At 39.6% G+C, this 22303-nt stretch overlaps 1 protein-coding gene across 4 annotated transcripts in view; it reads left to right on the forward strand.

The window, feature by feature from the left end:
* Nucleotides 1-21828, forward strand: part of DNAJC6 (DnaJ heat shock protein family (Hsp40) member C6) — a 148783-nt gene extending 126955 nt beyond the window's left edge. For all 4 annotated transcript variants that reach the window (XM_027058973.2, XM_015078347.3, XM_027058974.2 and 1 more), the window contains 7 exons: nucleotides 2187-2321; nucleotides 7071-7139; nucleotides 8603-8722; nucleotides 14390-14653; nucleotides 16911-17053; nucleotides 18599-18775; nucleotides 19479-21828. In XM_027058973.2, the coding sequence (XP_026914774.1) occupies nucleotides 2187-2321; nucleotides 7071-7139; nucleotides 8603-8722; nucleotides 14390-14653; nucleotides 16911-17053; nucleotides 18599-18775; nucleotides 19479-19580 (1010 nt within the window). In that variant the 3' untranslated portion in view covers nucleotides 19581-21828. The remainder of the gene's footprint in view (nucleotides 1-2186; nucleotides 2322-7070; nucleotides 7140-8602; nucleotides 8723-14389; nucleotides 14654-16910; nucleotides 17054-18598; nucleotides 18776-19478) is intronic.
* Nucleotides 21829-22303: the final 475 nt, after the last annotated feature.

The following is a 22303-nucleotide window of genomic DNA, read 5'->3' on the forward strand; positions in this document are numbered from 1 at the left end:
ATATTTGAGCTCTTCGCCCTTTCTTTGGTTTTTTTGTTTGTTTGTTTTCCTCCAAAGCTTCAATCTCTGAGCTGCTTTAGTTACTTCTTCTTGGAAATGTAGATTGATGAATATTACTAATAATAACAGCTAATATTTGTGGGCTACTTACTATTTGCCAAACATGGAATTTAACACTAAACACGGATTCAGTTATTATAAAAATCTGGCAGTTAGGTGCTTTTATTATCCCTATTTTTTAAAGTTTATTTATTTATTTTGAGAGAGAGAGAAACAGAGCACACAAGCTGGGGGAGGGGCAGAGAGAGAGAATCCCAAGCAGGTTCTGTGCTGTCAGTTGCGAGCCCAACATGGAGCTGAACTCATGAACTGTGAGATCATGATGTGAGCTGAAGTCAAGAGCCAGACACTTAACCTCTGAGCTACCAGGCACCCCATCCCTATATTTATAGTTGAGGAAATGGAGGCTTAGGGTCAAATTAGTAGCATACATTTATAAGGCTAATCATTGGTGAGGCCAGGGTCCAAAACTGGGCCATTTGACTTGAGAGCTCCCTCTTAGTTTTTCTGTAATGTCTTCCTGGAACTGTAATTTTCTAAATCCACTTTGGTTATGCAAGGGAGTACTTGGTTATCTCAAGATATATTTAAGGGACTCATGCCAGCCGCACAGCTGACTGTAGCAGATGAGCCCTTGCCAGTTGGTGCCCACGTGGTTCAGCTTCACTCTGCTCATTGCTACAGACTTGACCTTTCCTGTGACTAATCGTCCGCAATTTTTTGAAATTTGCAAAACACAGTAGATGGCTAAGCATTTTAGCTGCCCCTTCTTACCTGATATCACTATTAACCAAGATGACATCATATGAGGAAGAGTAAAGAGAAATGTCTCAACTCTTCACTCATATGGTAATCTGCGGGGACTTCCTTTCCCAAGCTAATCCTTCAGTTCTCAGAAGGCTCTGGGTGGTCTTGATTTGTAGTAAGTAGTTCAGTTGGAGGCATTTTTTGTAAGAGAGAGTCTTAAATTCCTGGAATGTGGTTGCTGAGGCTCAAACTCCTACATTAGTTATTGATGGAGCCACGGTGGTATCCTGGTGCCCTGAATCCCAGGCTATTTCTTCTATATTTGGCTTCCTTTTATCCAGTTCTTACTCACCACAGTGAATTAAAGGTGTCAGGGAAGAAAAATCTGCAAGATCCAGACTATCATAGTACTCAGTCATGTTTCAAGACCATGTACCTTGTGTGACTTTATTTAATTCATCACAGTCCCATGAAGATAGTTATGTTCTGGTGTCAGAGCTAGAAGGGATCTTTGAGAGACATTAGTTAAATCTGTGCCTCAGGTTGTAGATAATGAAATTGAAGCTGGATATATTGATTGACTTGGCTTTCTGAACCTCAGTTTCACTGTCTATAGAATGAAGATAATACTACTGTGTGATAGGGAAAGACTGAGAATCAGCTGAAGTATTTTTTATGAAAGGCAATGTAAACCCTAAGAAATGATACAATATTAGTTTTATTGTGTTGTTGCCAGAGATCTCAGCTGCTGGCTTTGTTCTAGTCTTCTTAGTATATTCACAAACTTGTCCTCACTTCTCTAAATCTGCATCTAGTTTCTAGCAAGTTATTGAGAGGCAGTGTTTTGGGAACAGCATTTGAGTTACATAGCAACACTCATTTCTCCTCTCTTTCACTTTCAAGCGAGCCAAAGACCACTAAAAACATAAAACTAAGCAAAGCCTGGTCAGTGAGGTTTTCTAATGTTCACCTTAATAGCAAACCCCTCCTGCCTGGTATTTGTCCATTAATTTATTGAATATAAATACAGTTTATTCATTGGGCATCTCCTTTGGTCCAAACATGGTTTTGCCACTTATGGAGGGCCCAAGAAGCCCTCATTTATAGTGTTGACGGATCTTCCAATGGATAAATCTACAGTCCTCCTTTGTCCACAAAGATGGGATTCTTCCTGAGGTCAAAAATCCTTAGGTTCCATTGTTGGCCCTGGAGGAAGTTTTAAGGATAAGATGGGCCTGTGGAGCAACCCAGAATGCAAGCTTCATTCCAGTTTTTCAAATATTTGGCCTAAAGCCTGGCAATAGTGGCAGCTCTTGAATATTTATTGAATGAATGAACTCACAGGACAAAGAAACACATTTTTCCTTTTTTTTTTCTAGGTGCCACCTTTGACCCATTTGGAGCACCTTCTAAACCATCAGGTCAGGATTTGCTGGGTTCTTTTCTGACCACATCTAGTGCTTCCAGTGACCCCTTTCTTCAGCCTACAAGAAGTCCTTCACCTACAGTGCATGGTAAGAACATATTTTATATTGTGTTCAGTGGAACATAGTTTTCCACAAAATAACAATAGGTTCTCAGATATAAAAGCATCCAGTAGGTGTTTGTTTTATTTTGTTTGGGGAAGCCTATATAATGCATCTCTCTTTTTTTTTCTTTAAAAAATTTTTGTAATGTTTCTTTATTTTTGAGAGAGAGAGAGAGAACACACACAAGTGAGGGGAGGGGCAGAGAGAAGGAGACACAGAATCCAAAGCAGGCTCCAGGCTCTGAGCTGTCAGCACAGAGCCCAACATGGGGCTTGAACCCACGAACCACAAGATCATGACCTGAGCCCAAGGCAGACGCTTACCCAGCTGAGGCACCCAGGCGCCCCTCTCTTTTGGAAATTAACAATTAAGTTAACATTTTATTTTATTTTTCAGAATACAATCATTCTATTTAAATTCAAAATGAAATGTGTAGGCCTATAATTTTTGCAAAAGAAAGGAGAGAAAACACATTTGTTTAAAGCAGCCTGTCAAAAGATGGTATGTTTGGGAGGGAAATATTATTGGTATCTTTAGATACCTTTACAAAGAAAACTCACAACCCTCTGAACTAAGTAGATCAAGTATTTTTATTCATTTTAGAGAAAGATACTGAGACAGATAACTATTGACTTCCTTAAGATGAAGTATCTAGTTAAAAATAGAAAATATACCAGAACTTTTATCTCTTAATTCCCAGGGTGATATATATTTTTCTCAACTCTGCTGCCTCACTCTGTGCCCATGCAAAATACCAACAACTCCTGCTTAAATTAGATCCATATGGACATTGAAGTCCAAAGTAGTATCAATAAACAGGTTAGTTTTAATAGCCTTCGAATGGTTGCAGAACATATTGTAGACACTGGATTTGAACAATTAGAATTTAATCTTTTTTTTTTTACCATGGATAAAAGTTTATTATTTTATTTTATTTTATTTTTTAAAAATATAATTTATTGTCAAGTTGGCTAACATACAGTGTATATACAGTGTGCTCTTGGTTTTGGGGCTAGATTCCTGTGATTCATCGCTTGCATACAACACCCAGTGCTTATCCCAACAAGTGCCCTCCTCAATGTCCATAACCCATTTCCCCTCTCTCCTGACCCCCCATCAACCCTCAGTTTGTTCTCTGTATTTAAGAGTCTCTTATGGTTTGCCTCCCTCCCTCTTGTTAGTAACTATTTTTTTCCCCTTCCCTTCCCCCATAAAGTAGTTACATTAATATTTTAAAAGCTCTGGGATATCTTGAGCACATGAAATGTGGCTAGTCTGATTTTAAATGCTCTCTAGGTATAAAATACACACCAGGTTTCAAAACTTAGTACAAAAAAAGAATGTAAAATATCATTAATATTTTCATATTGATCACAGAAGATAATATTTTGACTATATTGGGTTAAATAAAATGTATTAAAATTAATTCCATCAGTGTTTTTTTAAAATCTTTTTTGATGTGACCACTAGAAAATTTTGAATTCCATGTGAAGCCCACTTTATATTTCTCTGATATCTACTTGTAAGTGCAAAAGGGTATCATTTAGGTAACTCTGATTAAAACTGGAGCTCTTTGGGGCGCCTGGGTGGCGCAGTCGGTTAAGCGTCCGACTTCAGCCAGGTCCCGATCTCGCGGTCCGTGGGTTCGAGCCCCGCATCAGGCTCTGGGCTGAGGGCTCAGAGCCTGGAGCCTGTTTCCGATTCTGTGTCTCCCTCTCTCTCTGCCCCTCCCCCGTTCATGCTCTGTCTCTCTCTGTCCCAAAAATAAATAAAAAACGTTGAAAAAAAATAAAATAAATAAAATTAAAAAAAAAATAAAGCTGGAGCTTTTTAAGTGGAGGACAAATGGCTTTGAGCTAGAGAATTGTAGCTTATACCTGATGTTGAAGGCTATGGAACAGTACTGGCCTCAACCTGGAGGGTGAGGTCCTGTGGAAGGCATCTTGTGGAAGGAGCTCGCCTGGTGAATTCAGTCTAGTCATCAGCTTGACTTCTTGGAAGCCATGCAAACGCAAACAGAAGATGAATTGTACAACTTTGGTCAGACTCTAACTTCACTAAACATGAGAACTCATTCCAGGAATAACTGTTGTGGGTGATTTCCAGTTGGTCTTAAATCTCAAACTATTTGAAGTGGGTCCACCAGACAACATACAAGAAATTCAGCTCTCACCCTTGAATAGTTCCCAATGAAGAGAATCTCCTGATTGGAAGCTGGTTACTTTGGGATGAAAGATGCAGAGATAGAGGTTAAACCTATTGTTTTTGATCACTTATTTAAAATGTAAGTCATGTCATTGCTGTGCTGAAAATGCGTCTTTATGCCACTCAGCATGGAAGTTAGAGTCCTTAGATGGCCTTTATGGCCCTATGTGCTTTTGACCTGAGTGGTGTGACCCATATCCCCTCCCTCTTGCCCTCTCCATTCCAGCCATACTGTCCTCTTGCTGTTGTACCGGCTGTCCCCTCTTCCCCAGGCATTGGTATGATGAACTTCTTCACCTCCTTTGATCTTTCTCACCTGGCACCTTCTCAGTGGGGTCTGCTCTGACTGCTCCATTTCATATCACAACTCATCCCTGTGCCCGGACTCAAGATTTTCCTTTCTGCTGTATTGATAAACTTCCAAAATCCTCAATAATTTACTTACATGTTTTGTTTCTTTTTTTGTTTCCCATCTCTCCCCACTAGAATATGAGCTCATAAAGGCAAGGAGTTTAGTTTGTTTTGTTCATTAATGCTTCACTAGTGCCTAGAAGAATTATTGGTACATAGTAGATGTTATCTATCTTACCATATAATATGTAAATATAAAATGAATTAACTCATTTTTTTCCTAAGTCTCTTTGAAACATAGTTAGTGATAGTGTTAATAAGGTTATGTATTTTCCTGACTTTAATACTTTGAACTTATTATTTTCATAAGGATACTATCTTTTGTGTCTCATAGGTATGGATGTTCGTAGTTCAGCATGACAATTCTGGATTCAGTTCTCTGTTTTTTGTTAATTGGTTAGAAGATGTTTATCACCCACTCGAAGCCAGTTAGCACCTCTTTGTTTGGCTGCTATACTTCTTGTTTTGTCCTGTGTCATGCCAGACTGAAAGGAATTTTCCACTATCCTTTCTGGAAAAAACAATTATTCCACTGTTAGCGGGTCAGTTGCATTGTCTTCATACAGGATAACATATAGGTCAGACTCAGATGTCAGATTAGGAGGTCAAATTGCCCACCTCTGACTTCTATAAGGTACCACTGATCTCTTCTGAAAATCAAGAAATACTTCCTGCCTTTGAGTTCTACAGATATTTATTGAACATCTACTCTGAAGAGAACAATCACTTGGGGCATAGTGTGGAATAGAAAGTAAATAACCATAATTAAAAGCAAAATAGAGATTGAAAGTGTTAGGTAATTACCTTTCCATTTGTATATTCCTATATCTTCAACAGATTTTAAATTTCTTGAGGACAATGTCTTTTAGTTCTCTGTTCCCTTGTATGGTGCCTTGCATATGGTAGATGGTTATAAAGATTTGTGGGCTTGATTAGTAACAAAGTTGGGGTTCTAACAACTATTTATACATCCTAGTTTAACATAAGACTACGATCAGAAGTTAAAGAAATTAAATAGCAAGTGTTAGTGAAATTGTTTGATTTCTATCACATTTTTCGTGGGTTACTATGGTAGAAGAGGAATAGAAAGGAAAGAACTCTTATGGCTGATAAGGACATGTTCTTTTTAACTTAATGATGGGAAAGTACAAGAAGTCTTGTACAGACAAATACAAGACTTGGTAGTTCTAATTTTGGTGCTCTGGTGGTGGTGGGGTGTGTGTGTGTGCGTGTGTGTGTGTGTGTGTGTGTGTGTTTAGTACTATTTGCCATGTAAGTTTAATGTTTGCATTTTACCCACTGATTTTATGGACAGAACCTACAGATGCCTTAGAAATAAATTCTTTCTTATGGGACCTTGTTTCTTATTTGGATTTTATAGGTTCAGGAAAAACTTACTCTACCAATGTGTATTCCTCTAATATACCTGATTCTTTGTAGCTGAATATTTCTTTTAAATCCTGCATTTGGAATTTTGAGAGGGGCCAGCATGATTTCTTTTGAAGCTGCAGTAAATTTGTTTTGAGTGACAGTAGACTCTCTCTGACACCAGCATGGTGGATGATGTATAGTTGCTCAGTACATGTTCTGACTGACTCATCATTCTTTGTTCACAGCAGAGGAGAAAACAAAATTTCAGTTCTAAGCTGATCATGACTCTCCTACACTTATTAATACCAGCTTAAGGCAAATTGAGCTTAAGTTTCTTTTCATCTTTTCTTATTGGCCACTGACTTTGTGTTAAATGTAGAGGTGGGACACACAAAGGTGAATAAGATAGTTCTTGCCTTCAAGGAGCTAACAATTTAATGGAGACAGACATATGCACAGTTATAATTCAAAGTGTGGATGGAAGTAAAATATAGGTAAGCCAAAGAAGGAAGAGTAACAAAGAGTATATGGGTTCTACCAACTGTCACGTAAGTAACCATACATGGAGACCCAAAGATATCAATATTGCAAAATGTTTGGAGAGCTCAGAAGGAGATGAATCATGTGGGGCCATGGCAGGTCACGCAGGCTTCATGGAAGGGACAGTATTTATCTGTGTGAACTCAGAAAAGTGGGTTCTCAGTTATTTTGTGACGATTCTTTCTCTTCTCCCCATTTCTTCTGCAGCGTCTAGTACACCTGCTGTGAACATTCAGCCAGATGTTTCGGGAGGTTGGGATTGGCATACCAAACCAGGTAAAAGTCAACAGGTTATTTTTGTGCGTATTTAGCCAACTGCTAAAGCATAATCCTTCACTGAGGCTATAATGAGTACTTATTGAGTATCATATAGCTCACCTATGTAATTTCCTAAAGACTCACATTCTCATGGAGGTTTTCACACTGCCTTTGATGGCATGACAACAGTGTGTTTTATACATTATTTATAACTATTCTCAGTTTCATTTGCTGAATGTCTGTCTTGACAATAGAATTAGACAAATCTGGGTATACAGCTAACTCAACCACTTAGTGACACTTGGATTTTTTTATAAGCCTGAACCTCTGTTTTTTAAATCCATAAAATAGGGTTTATAATTCTTGTCCCACACAGCTACATGTTTTTTCTAATATACATTTTTTTTTTATTTTAAAGAGAGAGAAAGAGAGAGGCTCGGGGTCAGAGGGAGAAAGAGAGAGAATCTTAAGCAGGCTCCATGCTCAGTGCAGAGCCCAATGTGGGGCTCAATTCCACAATCCTGGTATCATGACCTAGCCAAAATCGAGAATCGGATGCGCAACCAACTGAGCCACCCAGGCACCCCTGTATAAGTGAAATAGTTCATATGAGATTTTCTGGCATAGAGTAGGTACTGAATAATCTGAATAGTCTTCTTTCTTTTTTAAAAAACTTTTTATGTTTATTTTATTTTTGAGTGAGTGAGAGAGAGAGACAGAGACAGAGCGTGAGTGGGGGAGGGGCAGGGAGAGAGGGAGACACAGAATCCAAAGCAGGTTCCAGGCTCCGAGCTGTCAGCACAGAGCCTGATGCAGGGCTCGAACCCATGAACCACAAGATCATGACCTGAGCCAAAGTCGGCGCTCAACCAACTGAGTCACCTAGGTGCCCCTGAATAGTCTTTCTCAACAAAAGGTTTGTTTTAGGGCTGAATTTGTCTGTAATAAATAAATTCTCTTTCTCATGGCTAGTATGGTATTTCTTGAGAGCCATCTTCATGTGATTGCATTTCCAATGCTGTGCGAGTTAACACACACACACACACACACACACACACACACACACACACACTATATGCTTATCACAGCAACTTTTTGAAGCGGTTGCTATTTCTTTATTTAACCAAGGAGAAAATGTTGAAGCTCAGAGAAGTTAAGCTACATGCCAAAAGTTACTCAGCTAGGAAGTGGCATTCAGAGCCAGGCCTGACTCCAAATCCCAGAGGAAAGAATGGAGTCAGGTGAGATGAGAGGTAAACATTGGATGTAGTAGTTTGCAGGGATGGCTAGGAAATGATATATGCCGCCTCTGTTCCCTGTCCCTGCTCCAGGCCACTACTCACTAGCAACTTGTAACATCTTTGCAAACCCTGTCCTAATTTCCCCTAAGAGGTAAAATGAGCAGTAGCCCTGGATTTCTGAATTCCAGAATTCAGCCTCCGACAACTAACTCATTTTCAATGATTTTATTTCCTTTTCAGGAAGCTTTGGAATGGGAAGCAAGTCAGCTGCCACCAGCCCAACAGGATCCTCGCATGGCACGCCCACGCATCAAAACAAACCGCAGACTCTGGATCCTTTTGCTGACCTTGGGACTCTAGGTATGAACTCAGCAGGTTAAGATATAAGTAACATTTACTTATGGCTACAAAGCCTCACATCTAAATCTTTGGTGTTACAACAAGCTGGTATTGTTACCTGGGACCTAGAATAGTACGTATCCTTAAGCAATGCTCTAAAATCTGAGACTGGCTTTTTAAAAAAAGGAAATGGGCCCCAAGTACTGGGTTGGAACTAACCCCTATTAAATCGTTTCTCCAGTGCCTAATTTTGGTTTAGTAGCATGAGTACAGTCAGAACTTCCAGGAGTACCTCACAACACAGTTTGGCTACAGCAAAGGTAATGAATGTGTACGGAAATGCTGAGAGAAGAGGCCAGTCATATAGATTTGTGATGTATAGGGCCAGCCATGCACAGGCCTTCCTGTGATGTTCCCCCTGAGATCCTCACACTGGCATCCCTCTTCTCTCCACCGACCACAGTGCTCTCTGCTTAGTTTGTAAAATTCCATACAGAAAATAGACTCAAAGTGTTTTTCATCATATGTTGATCATTTCTGAGGGATAAGTGTTCCATGAGCAAGTGATTTTGGAAGCGCTAAGTTGCTAAGTTCTGTGGACTTGGATTATTGCAAAAACTTCTGAGCGTACCTGTTCGTGGTGAGGTTCCCCAAAAGGATACAGTTTGCAGGGTTCTCATCTATCTCACCAAGGAACCTTTTTTCAAGGAACAGCTTGTTGGACTAGCATATTATAAAAACCTTTTCTTCATCCTTTTTCCTTTCTTCTCCGTGCAGTGCAGAGTTAAATAAGGGGGTGGAGATAGCCCTCACACACAGTTTTGAATTGGCCATATTGACAGTTTAGATTCTCAAGAGAGCCCTTATGAGGCATTTAGAGCTAAATTGTCTTAAGGGAATAAGAACGTGACTCCATTTTTGCCAGTAATTGTATTGGAATCTTAACCTTCCATCATGCCCTCTTTAGAATTGTTTTTTCTTTTAATAACTCTTAAAATCATTTTCCTTTCTCTCCTTTTCCTTTCTCTTCCTTCTTAATGTAAGTTTCAAATTTTAAAATAATAACAGGTGAAAGTCTACTTCAAATAAAATCTTATTCACTGTTCATTTTTTTATTCATTCCACAATTATTTACTAAGTGCCTTCTGTGTGTTAACATTGTCTTAATAAAAACCAACCAAACAAGAAAAACCAAAACAACATTCCTGCTTTCCTAAAGCTTATATTCTAGAAGAGGAATGAAATAGTAAATGAATAAATATGTGATATAATGTCAAATAAAAATAACAATTAATGTTTATTGGGGCTTTACGGTGTGCCAGGCACTATTTTAAGTGTTTTACGTTTCATTTAATCTCCCCAATAATCTTTTTTTAAATGTTTGTTTATTTTTGAGAGAGAGAGAGAGAGAGCGAGCAAGCACAAGTCGGGGAGGGGCAAAGAGAGAGGGGGCAGAGGGTCTGAAGCAGGCTCTGCGTTGACAACATAGAGCCCGATGCAGGGCTCGAACTCATGAACTATGAGATCATGACCTGAGCTGAAGTCAGACACTTAACCAACTAAGCCACCCAGTTGCCCCTATCCTGAATAATCTTTAAAACAATTGTTTTAAGTTTATTTTGAGAGAGAGAGAGAGAGAGAGAGGGAGAGAGAGAAAGCACACGCATGAGAGCAAGGCAGGGGGAGGGGCAGAGAGAGAAGGAGAGAGAGAATCCCAAGCAGGCTCCATGCTGTCAGCACAAAGCCTGATGTGGAGCTTGAACTCATGAACTGTGAGATCATGTCCTGAGCCAAAATCAAGAGTTGGATGCTTAATGGGCTGAGCCATGCAGGCACAACCCCCCCCAATAATCTTTTGAAGTAGAGACTGTTATCCTCATTTTGCAGATGATGAGGAAACTGGGGCACAAACGATTAGGTCACACTCCCGAGTCATGGGTTTTCAGCACCATGATGTCTGGCTCTGGAGCTCACACTCCTAAGCCCTGTGCTAAGTGCTATGAAAGAAAAAAAGCAGAGAGGGATGGTGAGTGATAGATGGCCTGGGGTGTTATGTCAGGTATCAGGTGGTTAGGAAAGGCCTCTCTGAAGAGATGATCTTTATAGGAAGTTCCTTTTAAAAATCCAGCATCACATCTTGCATTTAGACATCATGTCACTTTAGGCAACTTTAATCCGGAATCATTCCTTTGCCCTTTTTTTTTTTTTGCCTTTCATGACATTGATCCTTGAAGGATAGAGGCCAGTTGAGAAAGTCTCAATTTAGGTTTGGTATTAACTTTGATCACTTCCCTAAGAGGGTATCTGCCAGGCTTCTTTATCATAATGTTATTATTTTTTCCCTTTGTAATTGATGAGTTAGCTGGAGGAGATAATTTGCGACTACCCTATATGAGAATATTCTATTCTCTATCTGATTTAGCTACTGGTTTTAGCAGTCATTAATGATTCTTGCCTGAAGCAGTTATTACTACAATGTTTGCAGAATTGTGATTTTTCTGATTCTTCCCTTCTTTCTACATATATTAATTGACACTGTAAAAAAAATTTCCTTTTCTTTCTCTGTCTCTCATCAGAATGGCCTAATAGATTCTTTTTTGATTCATTACTGTCATTATTTTCTCTAATGTTCATGCTTAAGATTTGGTTTGGTTTGTGAAATCCCCTCCTTTTTTCTGGATTCTGTGTTCTTTTCACTCAAGTTCATCATTTTTTGAAAACTTTCTTAACGGCACAAGATGTTCTAGGCTTGTTGTGAAATGTTTTCTCCCCAGTCCTAGAATCAGTCATTCCCCAAGGAATCCTTAGTCCTTTTTGTGGAGAATGATATTCGGAAACCAGGATCTGTGCACTGTGTTCATTGGTACTGGGGTGGGAGTCACTGCTCTGCCTTTCAGGAGCTAGATAGAGATAGGAGATGCGTGGATACAGCTACATATATAATCCCATCCAATACACAGGGGGCTCCTTTGCCTTGCCCTTTTCCACATATGTATTTTCCATTTCCCTGGATCTCAACAACATTAATTGCCACACAACAAAAATTTCAGAATAGCGACACCCATATCACTACAACAACCAACCTGTTGGGAGGAGTTCAGGAACTCTTTGTCATTTTTTGAAATGTAATTAATTCTTACAGTCGCTGGGAAAAATTAGTTTCCTAAATTCCTGCATGTTTCAAGTCACATAACTTAGGAAACTTAAGTGACTTTCCTAAAGCCACACAGTGAACAGGTGTATAAGCAGGGCTACAAGCCAGAATTTTTGACACCTAGGCAGTTGCTTTGAAGATTAAAATCAAACTTCCAAATTACATAGCTGCAGTTCAGAAAAGACAAAAGACAGGGTCCTTCTCCTAAAGGTGTTTTCACATTGAACAATTCTGTTCCATACAGCGGTGCCTTAGTTCCTCCCATAGACATTCTGATCTAATTGGTCTGGCGGTGGCCTGAATATAGGGAGTTTTAAAAGCTCCCCAGGTGATGGTAATGCCCAACCACAGCTGATAACCAACTGCTGTAGCTTTTAATGAGGATAGCAGTGGCCTCTGGGTTTAGCAGCTGCTTTGCATTTTTGTCAGTTCCCTGCTCCGGTAGCATTAACAATTAAATTTCTGAACATGGGAAGAGAAGATTCTGGAAGAGTGGGCATCAGAAAGTCCTACAATGTTGACGAGCCCCTTGATAACAGGATCTGCATTTGTCTTTTCACCACCGTGTCTGCAGCCTAGCGTGTGAAGGATGTTCGATAATGTTTTATAAATGAATGAGTAAATGGCAGTGTAATGGGAATAAGGAAACTTTTTTTTTTAGTGTTTAGGCGTTTCCATATTTATTTAATTAAATAATGTATATATATCAGAAGGAAGATAGTAAGCATCCTTAGACTGTAAAATGAAATTCCAGAGCAGAATGAATACCCAGCCTAAGGTGTATGTTGATGTGCTGTTGGCAGGAGGGCCCAGGTCCTCATGAAGAGACGCTTCATGCTAAGTTATGCACTGACAGGGGGCAATGCCAAGCCTCAGAGCTTCTGTCGTCACCTTTTCCTGTTACTAAGTATTTATTAAGCCCTTATGATGTTTCGGTGTATTCTGGGCATATGAACTTGCATTATATTATAATGTATAATGTCTCTTAATTTGCTTAATTCATGGTTTGTGAAATATCTTCATATAGCCTTTGTGTCTTTATGGTATACCTGTAACATAGATGTAGTTCTGGTTTTACAAATGAAACCGAGACTCAAGGAGGTAAAGTTTTTTCACTGAGCTTCGGAAGAGCAGGGATTCTCCATAGACCATATTCCCAATGCCCAGTACTTTATATGGCACACAGATGCTCTGTAAATACTGATGAGTGAATGTACGAATGGATGAATAAGTATGTGCATGAATGGGTGATAAAGCTGAGACTCAAACTCAGATTGACTCCAAGTTCCAGGGTCCATTATACAGAATTCCCACTGGGGAAAGAAGGAGGAGCCCCAGATCAAAGTAAAGGGAGAGATCTCTAGAAAGAAGAGATGGTAAGGGATAAATTGTAGTGACAGGCTCAGAGATTTGGGGAGGAATTAGGGATTATGGGTGCAGCAAATGAGCATGACATTTGGAGGAAGGATGCCTATAGTCAAGACTCAGCTCCGTTAACTAGATCATGAGCAAGTCAGGAAACTTCTCTGAACTTTGGATTTCCTCATTTTTAGAGTGCGGTCAGTAGTACTACCTACCTCCCTAAGAGTGTTGTATAGACTGAAGGAAGTAATAGACACAAAAGTATTTTGGACATGCATATTAGTTATTTTATTATCACTGTTATTTTGGGTTTGGTGCACGAAAGGCTTCCTAGAGATCACCACGTTTCAGTTTCTCATTTTACCTCTTTAAACACAAGACACTGTTGGTCTTTGTATTTTGGAAACAGCCCAGCACGAATGCAGTGAGTACTTAAAAGTTAGGAGATTGTGGAATCAGAATTCTACTTAAATTCCTGGCACAAAGTAATAATCATTTTTTTAAAGCTTGAGTAAGATCCTTTGCCCAGTTCAAAGTTGCCATAGTGCTGGCTGTGTTTATACCCCTGCAATGAAATGCAAGAAGTGTGAAATTGAAACCTACTTGTGAATTTTCAAAACGTCTTTGTTTACTCACGGGCACTAACCATGTTTGTACTTACAACAAACAATGATTAATCGTGATCATTGAAGTTTAAGTAGTACCTTGATGAATGAATGTATTTTCTTTTATTCTCTCTTCTTGTCAATTCGGTAGTTGTTATTTTTTTTTTCCCAGTGAGAAATAGAATGTGCTTATAAGGTGGGAAGGAGAGGAGACATGGCAGTGTGGGAAAAGACAGGGCTTTTCTGGCTTGGAGTCCAAGACTTGGATTCAAGTCCCAGTTCTGCCACTGCTGGCTGTGTGACTTAGAGAAAATCACTCAGCTGCTGTGAACTGCGGTTTGTATATCTGAAGAAAAAGATGGGGCTATTAATATACACCTAGTAACATCACAGTGGGGATTAAAGGAAATATATGCCTGCAATTCCTTTAATTATTAGGAAGGTTAATTGGGCCATCAGTCAAGGTAATTTCCACTAAAGTCACTGAAAACAAAAACTTGGGACATAGAACTAGAGGTTACTCAAAGCAGCATTCCTCTCTCTCTCTCTCTCTCTGTGTTTCCATAGGTAGTTCTTCCTTTGCCAGCAAACCCACCACACCAACTGGACTGGGTGGAGGATTTGCGCCTCTCAGCTCACCACAGAAGGCATCTCCGCAGCCTATGGGTGGAGGGTGGCAGCAGGGAGGTGGCTACAACTGGCAGCAGACACAGTCCAAGCCACAGCCCAGCATGCCCCACTCCTCTCCCCAGAACCGACCCAACTACAATGTGAGCTTCTCGGCCGTGCCTGGGGGGCAGAATGAACGTGGGAAAGGATCAGCTAATTTGGGTAAGGGTGATGGCGTGTAGCCTGACTATAGGGTAGCCTGTGTTGTCATGCTACCTGTATGTATGCCTGAAGAAGGAGACAGAAAACAATTCCAGTATTTTCTGAGTCCATCTTTCGTTGTAGAGATACAACAGGATCCCTCCCTCCCACTCTGTGACTGAAGCACCTGGGTTTACCATGCTCTTGACACTCATCACATCATTTTGTGACTTAGGCTAGTGCACTTGTCTGTCTCTTTCCACACTGACCCCTGATGGAGAGCAGGTATGGTGTCATGTGATCATTAGCACCTAGCTGAGGGCTTGGTGTGCAATAAGCACTAAACGAATACTGAATGGATGTGAGTGGTGGAGCGGCTGGATCTTGAAGCTGTTATTCCTTTGGAAGAGGGGGGAGAGGAGAAAGGTTGGGAGCCTTGTAAGCTCTGTGTTCACATTTGCCCTTGGATCCTCATCAGAGGAGGGTGTATGTCTTGGGACATTTATCTTGCTTATGCTCTGGTTGGCAGATGTTTCAGATCACTGGGTTTCCTACATGTTTTTTTCCTCTCTTCTGAGAAGAAAGTTAAAAGAACACAAAATGGGCCAACAGCTAAGGCTAGAGGGTGCTCTGGATAGGATTCAGTCTCTTCTTTTTTCTTTTTTTTGAATGAGATTCTTGGTAACAAGTAAAAAAATACTGTATTTTGCATAGCAGCAATGGGTAAATTTGAGTTTGTCAAAAGTCCTGTTATATTTCCCATCTCAATTGATTTGGTCATACTCAAGAGCTGAGTCTTTAGGGGCATGGTGAAGAAACAGGCCTTTCTCTCTGTAGAACATGGAAAAGGAAATTCTACTTTTCCTAGTAACTGTAGCTAACGTTGAGTGCTTGCTGTATGTCAGGTGCTGTTCTAAGTAGTTTCACGCATTATTTCATATAATCTTCAAAACCAACTCCATGTTGTAGATGAAGAATCTGTGACAGAGATAAATGAAGTAATTTCTTAAACCCACACAGCTATAAGTGACAGAACCAAGATTTGAACCCAGGCAGTTCAGCTCCAGAACCCGTCCTCTTAACTGCCACACTCTACTTGATATGACACAGGTACCTTCTCAAAATAATAACATGACAGGGACTCTTTTGCTGGGAATATGTAACATCACGTTTGTTCTTTGGTTCACGATGGGTATTGCTTGCACAGTTCCATAGAGTCTTGTGGCTCCCACTCTATTTTTATTTTGAGTAGATGTAGGGTAATTGTCAGCAGTCGGCAGATATTTATGTAGCATCTTAAGTGTAGAAAACTTTGGGAATTATGGAAGTGAACAAGACAGGCAGATTCCCTCATCTCAGAGCACTTGCATTTAGTGTGTGCATGTGTGGGTGTGTGTCCAGAACGTCTTACGGTATAGAGATGGCAAATGGCTTTCAATCCAGATGTCAACTTTGGTTGATGGGCATTGACAAGCATGGACTGCTGTGCTTCGGTTCTGTTTTGTTTTAATTTAATAAACATTTAAATAATCAGGCACTATTCTAAACTCCTGAAAATGTTAACTTCTCAATTCTTACAACAACCCTGTGAGGTAAGTAGTATTGTTAACACCATCCCTGTTTTACAGATGAGGAAATTGAGGCCAGAGGATAATAAGTAACTTGCCCCAGGGTCCCACTGCTGATAAGTGTAATTCAAGCCTGGGGAGTCCAGCTATAGAGACTTTTCTCTTTGCCATCAAGCTAGGCTGCCTCTCCAAACATTGAGAAAGACTGTGAGGCCACAGCCAGACTTGGAGGAAAAGAGCAGTATGATGGGCTAGAGCTGTCAGTGGGTAGGACTAGAACTGGGCATGGTCAGGAAATGGTGGCATCCGTGGACTTCAAGTACCAAAACCCAGTGTTAGTTCCATCACTGATACTAACTAGTTGTATAACTGGGGTGGGTGGGGTGGGGGTGCATCATGAGTATTTTCAGCTATAAAAAGATGATATGGTGGAAATGGTATTATGGAGTTGGATTTACTGTAACAATCCAGCCTTGAGTTCTAGCTTTGCTGTGGATATGGTATATGATTCTGGAAACATCTCTTAGGTTCTTCAAGCCTCATTTTCCTCATCTGCCAAATGGGCATGACAGTCTCATACCCTACTCATTGGGTTAAGTGTAAGAGGATTAATATATGTGAAAGCACCTTGAAGACTCTTAAGTGTTATGAGGTGATATGATTTTAAGAGTAGAGATTATAATGATTTCTTTTTAAAACTTATATTGCAGAAGGGAAACAAAAAGCAGCTGACTTTGAAGACCTACTTTCTGGTCAAGGTTTCAATGCACACAAAGACAAAAAGGGGCCTCGAACAATAGCTGAGATGAGAAAGGAAGAAATGGCTAAGGAAATGGATCCTGAGAAATTAAAGGTGTGTGAGCTCCTGCCCCAGGGTGATTATTCTGTGTGAAAAAGTCCTGTGACAAGGTTATGGGTATGGAGCCTTCAGTGTTCCTGGTTCCCAGCTTCCTCACTGCTTCCCTCCATCCACTTTCAGCCAGAGCAGTTCTACTTTTATCTGTTTTGATTCTAGAAGTCTAGGTAAGATTGGATTTGCGGAAAAAAGAATATTTCCCCATTAAAAAAGATTTGCCAACCAGCTACTCCCAGTTTAGCTTGGAAAGAAAAGGGTGGTTTCATTATGTGGATGTATTGTGTGAGGTAGTGGAAGAGTTTTTGTAAAGATCAAGAGAATTGGAATGTTCTTGACAGACGGAGAGGTTGAATTCCTATGTGACAAAATACTAAGTATGCTGATGCCAGAATGAACTGGGAGATGGGGCTCTAATCTGTTACCTCATTAAAGGGTTTCCAAAACCAGGACTAGCACAGCCAGTCCATCTTACACATTTTGAAAAAATGTAACATATTTCCAGACAGATTTGAACATTTGTGAAGGATACATAGATTCTTAGATTCTCTTTTGAATACAATATAGGATCCTTGGTTTGCATTTACTTTTTGCTTCATGTAACACTACCGAGACTTTCTATTTCTTCCAAAGCTCTGTGCTCCATCTTGACAACATTTGTTCACTAGGCAAACTCTGACAGTTTTTTCTATGGAAGAAAATAGTTTATGTCTTTTAAATGATGCTCGGTTGTTTAGTTGGTACATGGTATTTAGTTGCTTGGGAGAGTAGGCATTATTAACCTTGGCTAAACCATTCATTCACCAACATACACACTGAGCTCCTACTATGTGCTAAATGCTGGTGTGTTCTTATAAACCCTTCAACTTAATCACCTCATTTGTGCAACCTGAGAAGACTCAAACTGTGAACATTCATATTACTACTTGGATTAATTCATTTAACAGTTTTTGAGTTTTCTTTTAAAGCTGTATTTTGAAGCAGTCATGTTATTTGTCTCTTGAGTTATAGTCTTGGTAAGAAACAGTACCTCTTCTCAAACAGCTCTGCCTAATGGCAAGGAAAAACACACACACACGGGTGATTATGATAAAATATAACACATATTAAGATAGAAACATGTTTAAGGGATTAGCCCAGAGAAATCACCCCCCCCCACCGGGATATTTATTTAGTGTGTGTGTGCCAGATACTATACCAGACAGAGGCAGATAGCAGAGACCAAAATCCACACGGTCTGTGCCCCCATGGAGTTCATGCTTTAGGAGTGAGATTAACTCTGGGGTGGGGTAGAGAGGAAGGGATTCAAGCTCTCAAAGGCAAATGGTATGAAATTCCTGAGCAGGCTTTTAAAGGATGATGAAGGGTTAACAGGAAAGCCAAGGTAGGAGGTGAAAAATTATCCTAGGTAGAGAAAACAGCTTGGAGCATGCACAGTGCCCCATGTGGTTAATGTTGTTGGGGCAGAAGCCATTTCCAGAGGCTAAGTGGAGACCTTAGGGACTTGAAAACATTTCTATTTCCTAATTCCCTCTGCGTTTACAGATTCTGGAATGGATTGAAGGTAAAGAGAGAAATATCAGAGCACTTCTGTCCACGATGCACACTGTGTTGTGGGCTGGGGAGACCAAGTGGAAACCAGTTGGCATGGCTGACCTGGTAACACCTGAGCAGGTGAAAAAGGTATACAGGAAGGCTGTGCTGGTGGTGCACCCAGATAAAGTGAGTATGATCTGCCCTGGAAGAGCACTTCTCTGCTCCTTATTTCATTAGCTTATGACCATGTATTAAAACATTATACTCTCAATTTTCTGGTTATTAGGCCATTTAAATGATAAAGTCCATGGGCTAACATCAAGTATTTAAAAAAATAGTTATACTTTATGAAGCAAGAGAAGAAATTAAACTATATATTACAATAATGGAATGGGAGGGCTTTCCCTAGGTATATGATTTATCACTGACTAGTTTTTTTTCCAATTTTTAAATAAAGTTTATTTATTTATTTTTGAGAGAGAGAGAGAGAGAGAGAGAGAGAGAGAGAGAGAGAGAATGCACACACACGAGCAAGGCAGTGGCAGAGAGGGAGAGAGAGAGCGAATCCCCAGCAAGCTCCACACTATCAGCATAGAGCTCAATGCGGAGCTTGATCTCACGAACGATGAGGTCATGACCTGAGCTGAAATCAAGAGTCGGACGCTTAACAGACTGAGCCACCATATGTGAATTTCTAAGGGGAGAGAGTTTTGGGGAGGTTATAATAATTAGGATCACATAGAGTGAGCTATAAAATAAGAAATGGCCTAATAGAAAAACATTTCAATTACTTAGAGCCCACATATTAGCAGTGAAAATTTTAATACAAATAAAATTTCAGTCTGTAGTATCTAATGTGTTTTGCTGTTCTTTTTTCTTTTTTCTACAGGCTACTGGGCAACCCTATGAACAATACGCAAAGATGATTTTTATGGAGCTCAATGATGCCTGGTCTGAGTTTGAAAACCAAGGTCAAAAGCCCTTGTATTAGTTTTTGAGCTTTTCCATTTCTGCTGCAGACCTGTGCTAATGCTTAGTGTGTGTCACAGTTCTGAAGTTTTCACAGGTGAACCAAAAACTCCAGTAACATGTATCCAGTACTAAACTGTTAAATTACTCGTGAATTAATTACTCATTGATAAGGAATGTGGATGTTTATTTCCTCAAGTCCCCAGCATAAAAGGTCCAGAGCAGGGAAGGAACTTTTAGTCAGAGGACCTTGTGGAGTTCCTACATTCCAGCCTGCCCTTTGGGGGGCAGACTCAGCATTTTGTGGGGAACTGGAAACCAGAGGCCACCAAAGGCATAACACCCATCTCATTGTATGAGAATAGGATTAATGAGCAAAAGCTATGATAATAGAAGTACATGGTGGATTTTAACTAATGGTTTTTAGATTTTCTTGGAAAGATGTCATTAAAGCCATGGCTTTACATTGACTTTAGGAACACAACCACCAAGTATTTTATTTTTGTGGAAATTTACAATGGTCTTTAGCATAATACTGTATACGTCTTTGGGTCAAGAGGACAATGTAAATTGTGGGAAGTGATTGTATTACAATCCAGTGATTGCCAACCCTGGATAAGCTAAAAATTAGTGCAAATGCTGACTGAAGAAAACAGGGACTCTGTGGAGAGAGAAATCTTTGTTCCTGGTCAGAAAGTTGGGCTGCTACCTTCCTCTCCCTAGAAAACTGTAGTTGCTTAAAGAAAATGTCTTAAGGACGTAACTTCAACTCTAAACCTGATTTGGAAGAAACTTATCATTTTGTCCTAAGGCTTCATGCTCTTCCTTTTGCTTAGCCAAGGAAATATTTTTAGCTGGAAACAGGTTGTAAAGCAGTTTGGCACACCACAACGTATCAGGACCAGTGTCTAGTAAGGAGTCCCTGTCCTCTAGTTTTGTGAGTGGTTGTGGTAAGAGAGTAGAAAACAACACAACACCAGTGACGAGACAGGTGCAGTTGGAGCGGGAGAGCTGTGCTCACCTTCGGACCGGACCGAGTCAGATGGCTGGTCAGGATTTGCTTGGAGGGACCATGTTCTCCTCCCCACCTGTTGAAACTGGATCCCTTGGATTATTACAGTGGGGGTTGGTGTTTTAAAAGTAGTCAGGGGTCTACAGGAATAACATTCATGCAGGGACATCTGTGAAAGCAAAGTAAGAATGAAACCTTTGCAGACTTCACACTGGTTGGATTGCACTTCAGTGTTTTGGCTGTTCCTCATTTTGAGGGATCAGCAGTTGCCATCCCGCGACTTGAGGGGGATCTCTTTCGGTGTGCACATCCATGATGTGCATAGTATATATATGCAAAGCAGATGGGCAAAAAGATTTCCATGCTAATCTTAAAAGGTTCATGCTCAATATGGTGAAAAGCTTTCAAAAGTTGTTTTTAAAAGACAATCATTTTTTGTTCCTATTTTAATTTTCTTGTGGCAAACTGTACCAGAAAAGCAGCATGTCAAAAATACTTCATGTTCTGTATAGAAACCTCTCTCTTTTTTTCTTGCTTGCTTGCTTTCTTTCTCTTCCTCCCTTTCCTTTTTTTTTATTATAAATATTTATTATTTATTTTACCCTTTACTGACAATGTGAAACTCACAGAAAATGTTCTCCTTTTAAATATACAGCTGTAAACCGTCAAGGTAACCATAACAAACTAGGTGTTATTTATTAACGTATTATGAAATAATGTTTGAACCAGTATGTGCTTGTCTTATTTAAAATTGGAATGTGAGACATGTTGCTGTGACCTGGTTTTTTTTTTTCTCATTCACATTTGTAGATATTGTGTGAACTACAGTATATAATGATAATAATTAAAAGGATATTATGTGAATGTCACGTACATTTTGAAATGATAGAACTCTGTTAGCTTTGTATCATGTTTGGATAATTCATCAATGTTCACAGTTTAAAACATCATTAAACATTATGTAATTAGCAATGAGAAAGAATCTTACCTAACTTATTAAATTTGGGATTTCCCTCATCTCTTTTCCAGATACATTATAATTCTGGACCCCTATTTATCTCAAAACTCTTAACATATGCAGACCAACAGATTTTTGCATTCCTTTTAAATATCTGGTTGTGACAAAGCTTGTTGTTGATCAGATTCACTGTTTCATTCATGTTATTGTAATATATTTTTTGTTTTGTAAATAAGTTACACACAACAAAATGTGATTGGTCTAAAATATTTGTAATGTATATTAAAAGGCTCAAAAATATTTGTAGAAACCTAAGTTATTTTTGCACTAAATATAAGCTAAGTTATATTTGGGAATATAATGACAGGTTTGAGTTATACCTTCTGACATGATTCGCTTTTTAGAAAATTAACGGGAAAAGAGCATGAAAACATTTAATACATTTGCGCCGAAACGTAATCTGATAGGATTTCTGGATTTATACATTAACCACCTCCACTACCACCCTTTCCCCTACACACACACACACACACACACACACACACACACACACGATCATGCTATATAAACACTATGTTTCAAAAAGAATTGGCATAGAAATCCTGGTCTCCTGGATAGAATATTAATGAATTTTCAAAGCTGCGTTTGTATGCTGAGGCAAAGAAATTGATCTTGGAAGTCTGGGACTTTGTCATAGTAAACAGGACTGACCCTTGAAAAATGCAGGGGTTAGGGTTTCTGACCCCACATGTAGTCAAAAATCCATGTATAACTT

The sequence above is a fragment of the Acinonyx jubatus genome, chromosome C1 (genome assembly GCF_027475565.1).
Source record: "Acinonyx jubatus isolate Ajub_Pintada_27869175 chromosome C1, VMU_Ajub_asm_v1.0, whole genome shotgun sequence".
In the NCBI taxonomy this organism is placed as follows: Eukaryota; Metazoa; Chordata; class Mammalia; order Carnivora; family Felidae; genus Acinonyx; species Acinonyx jubatus.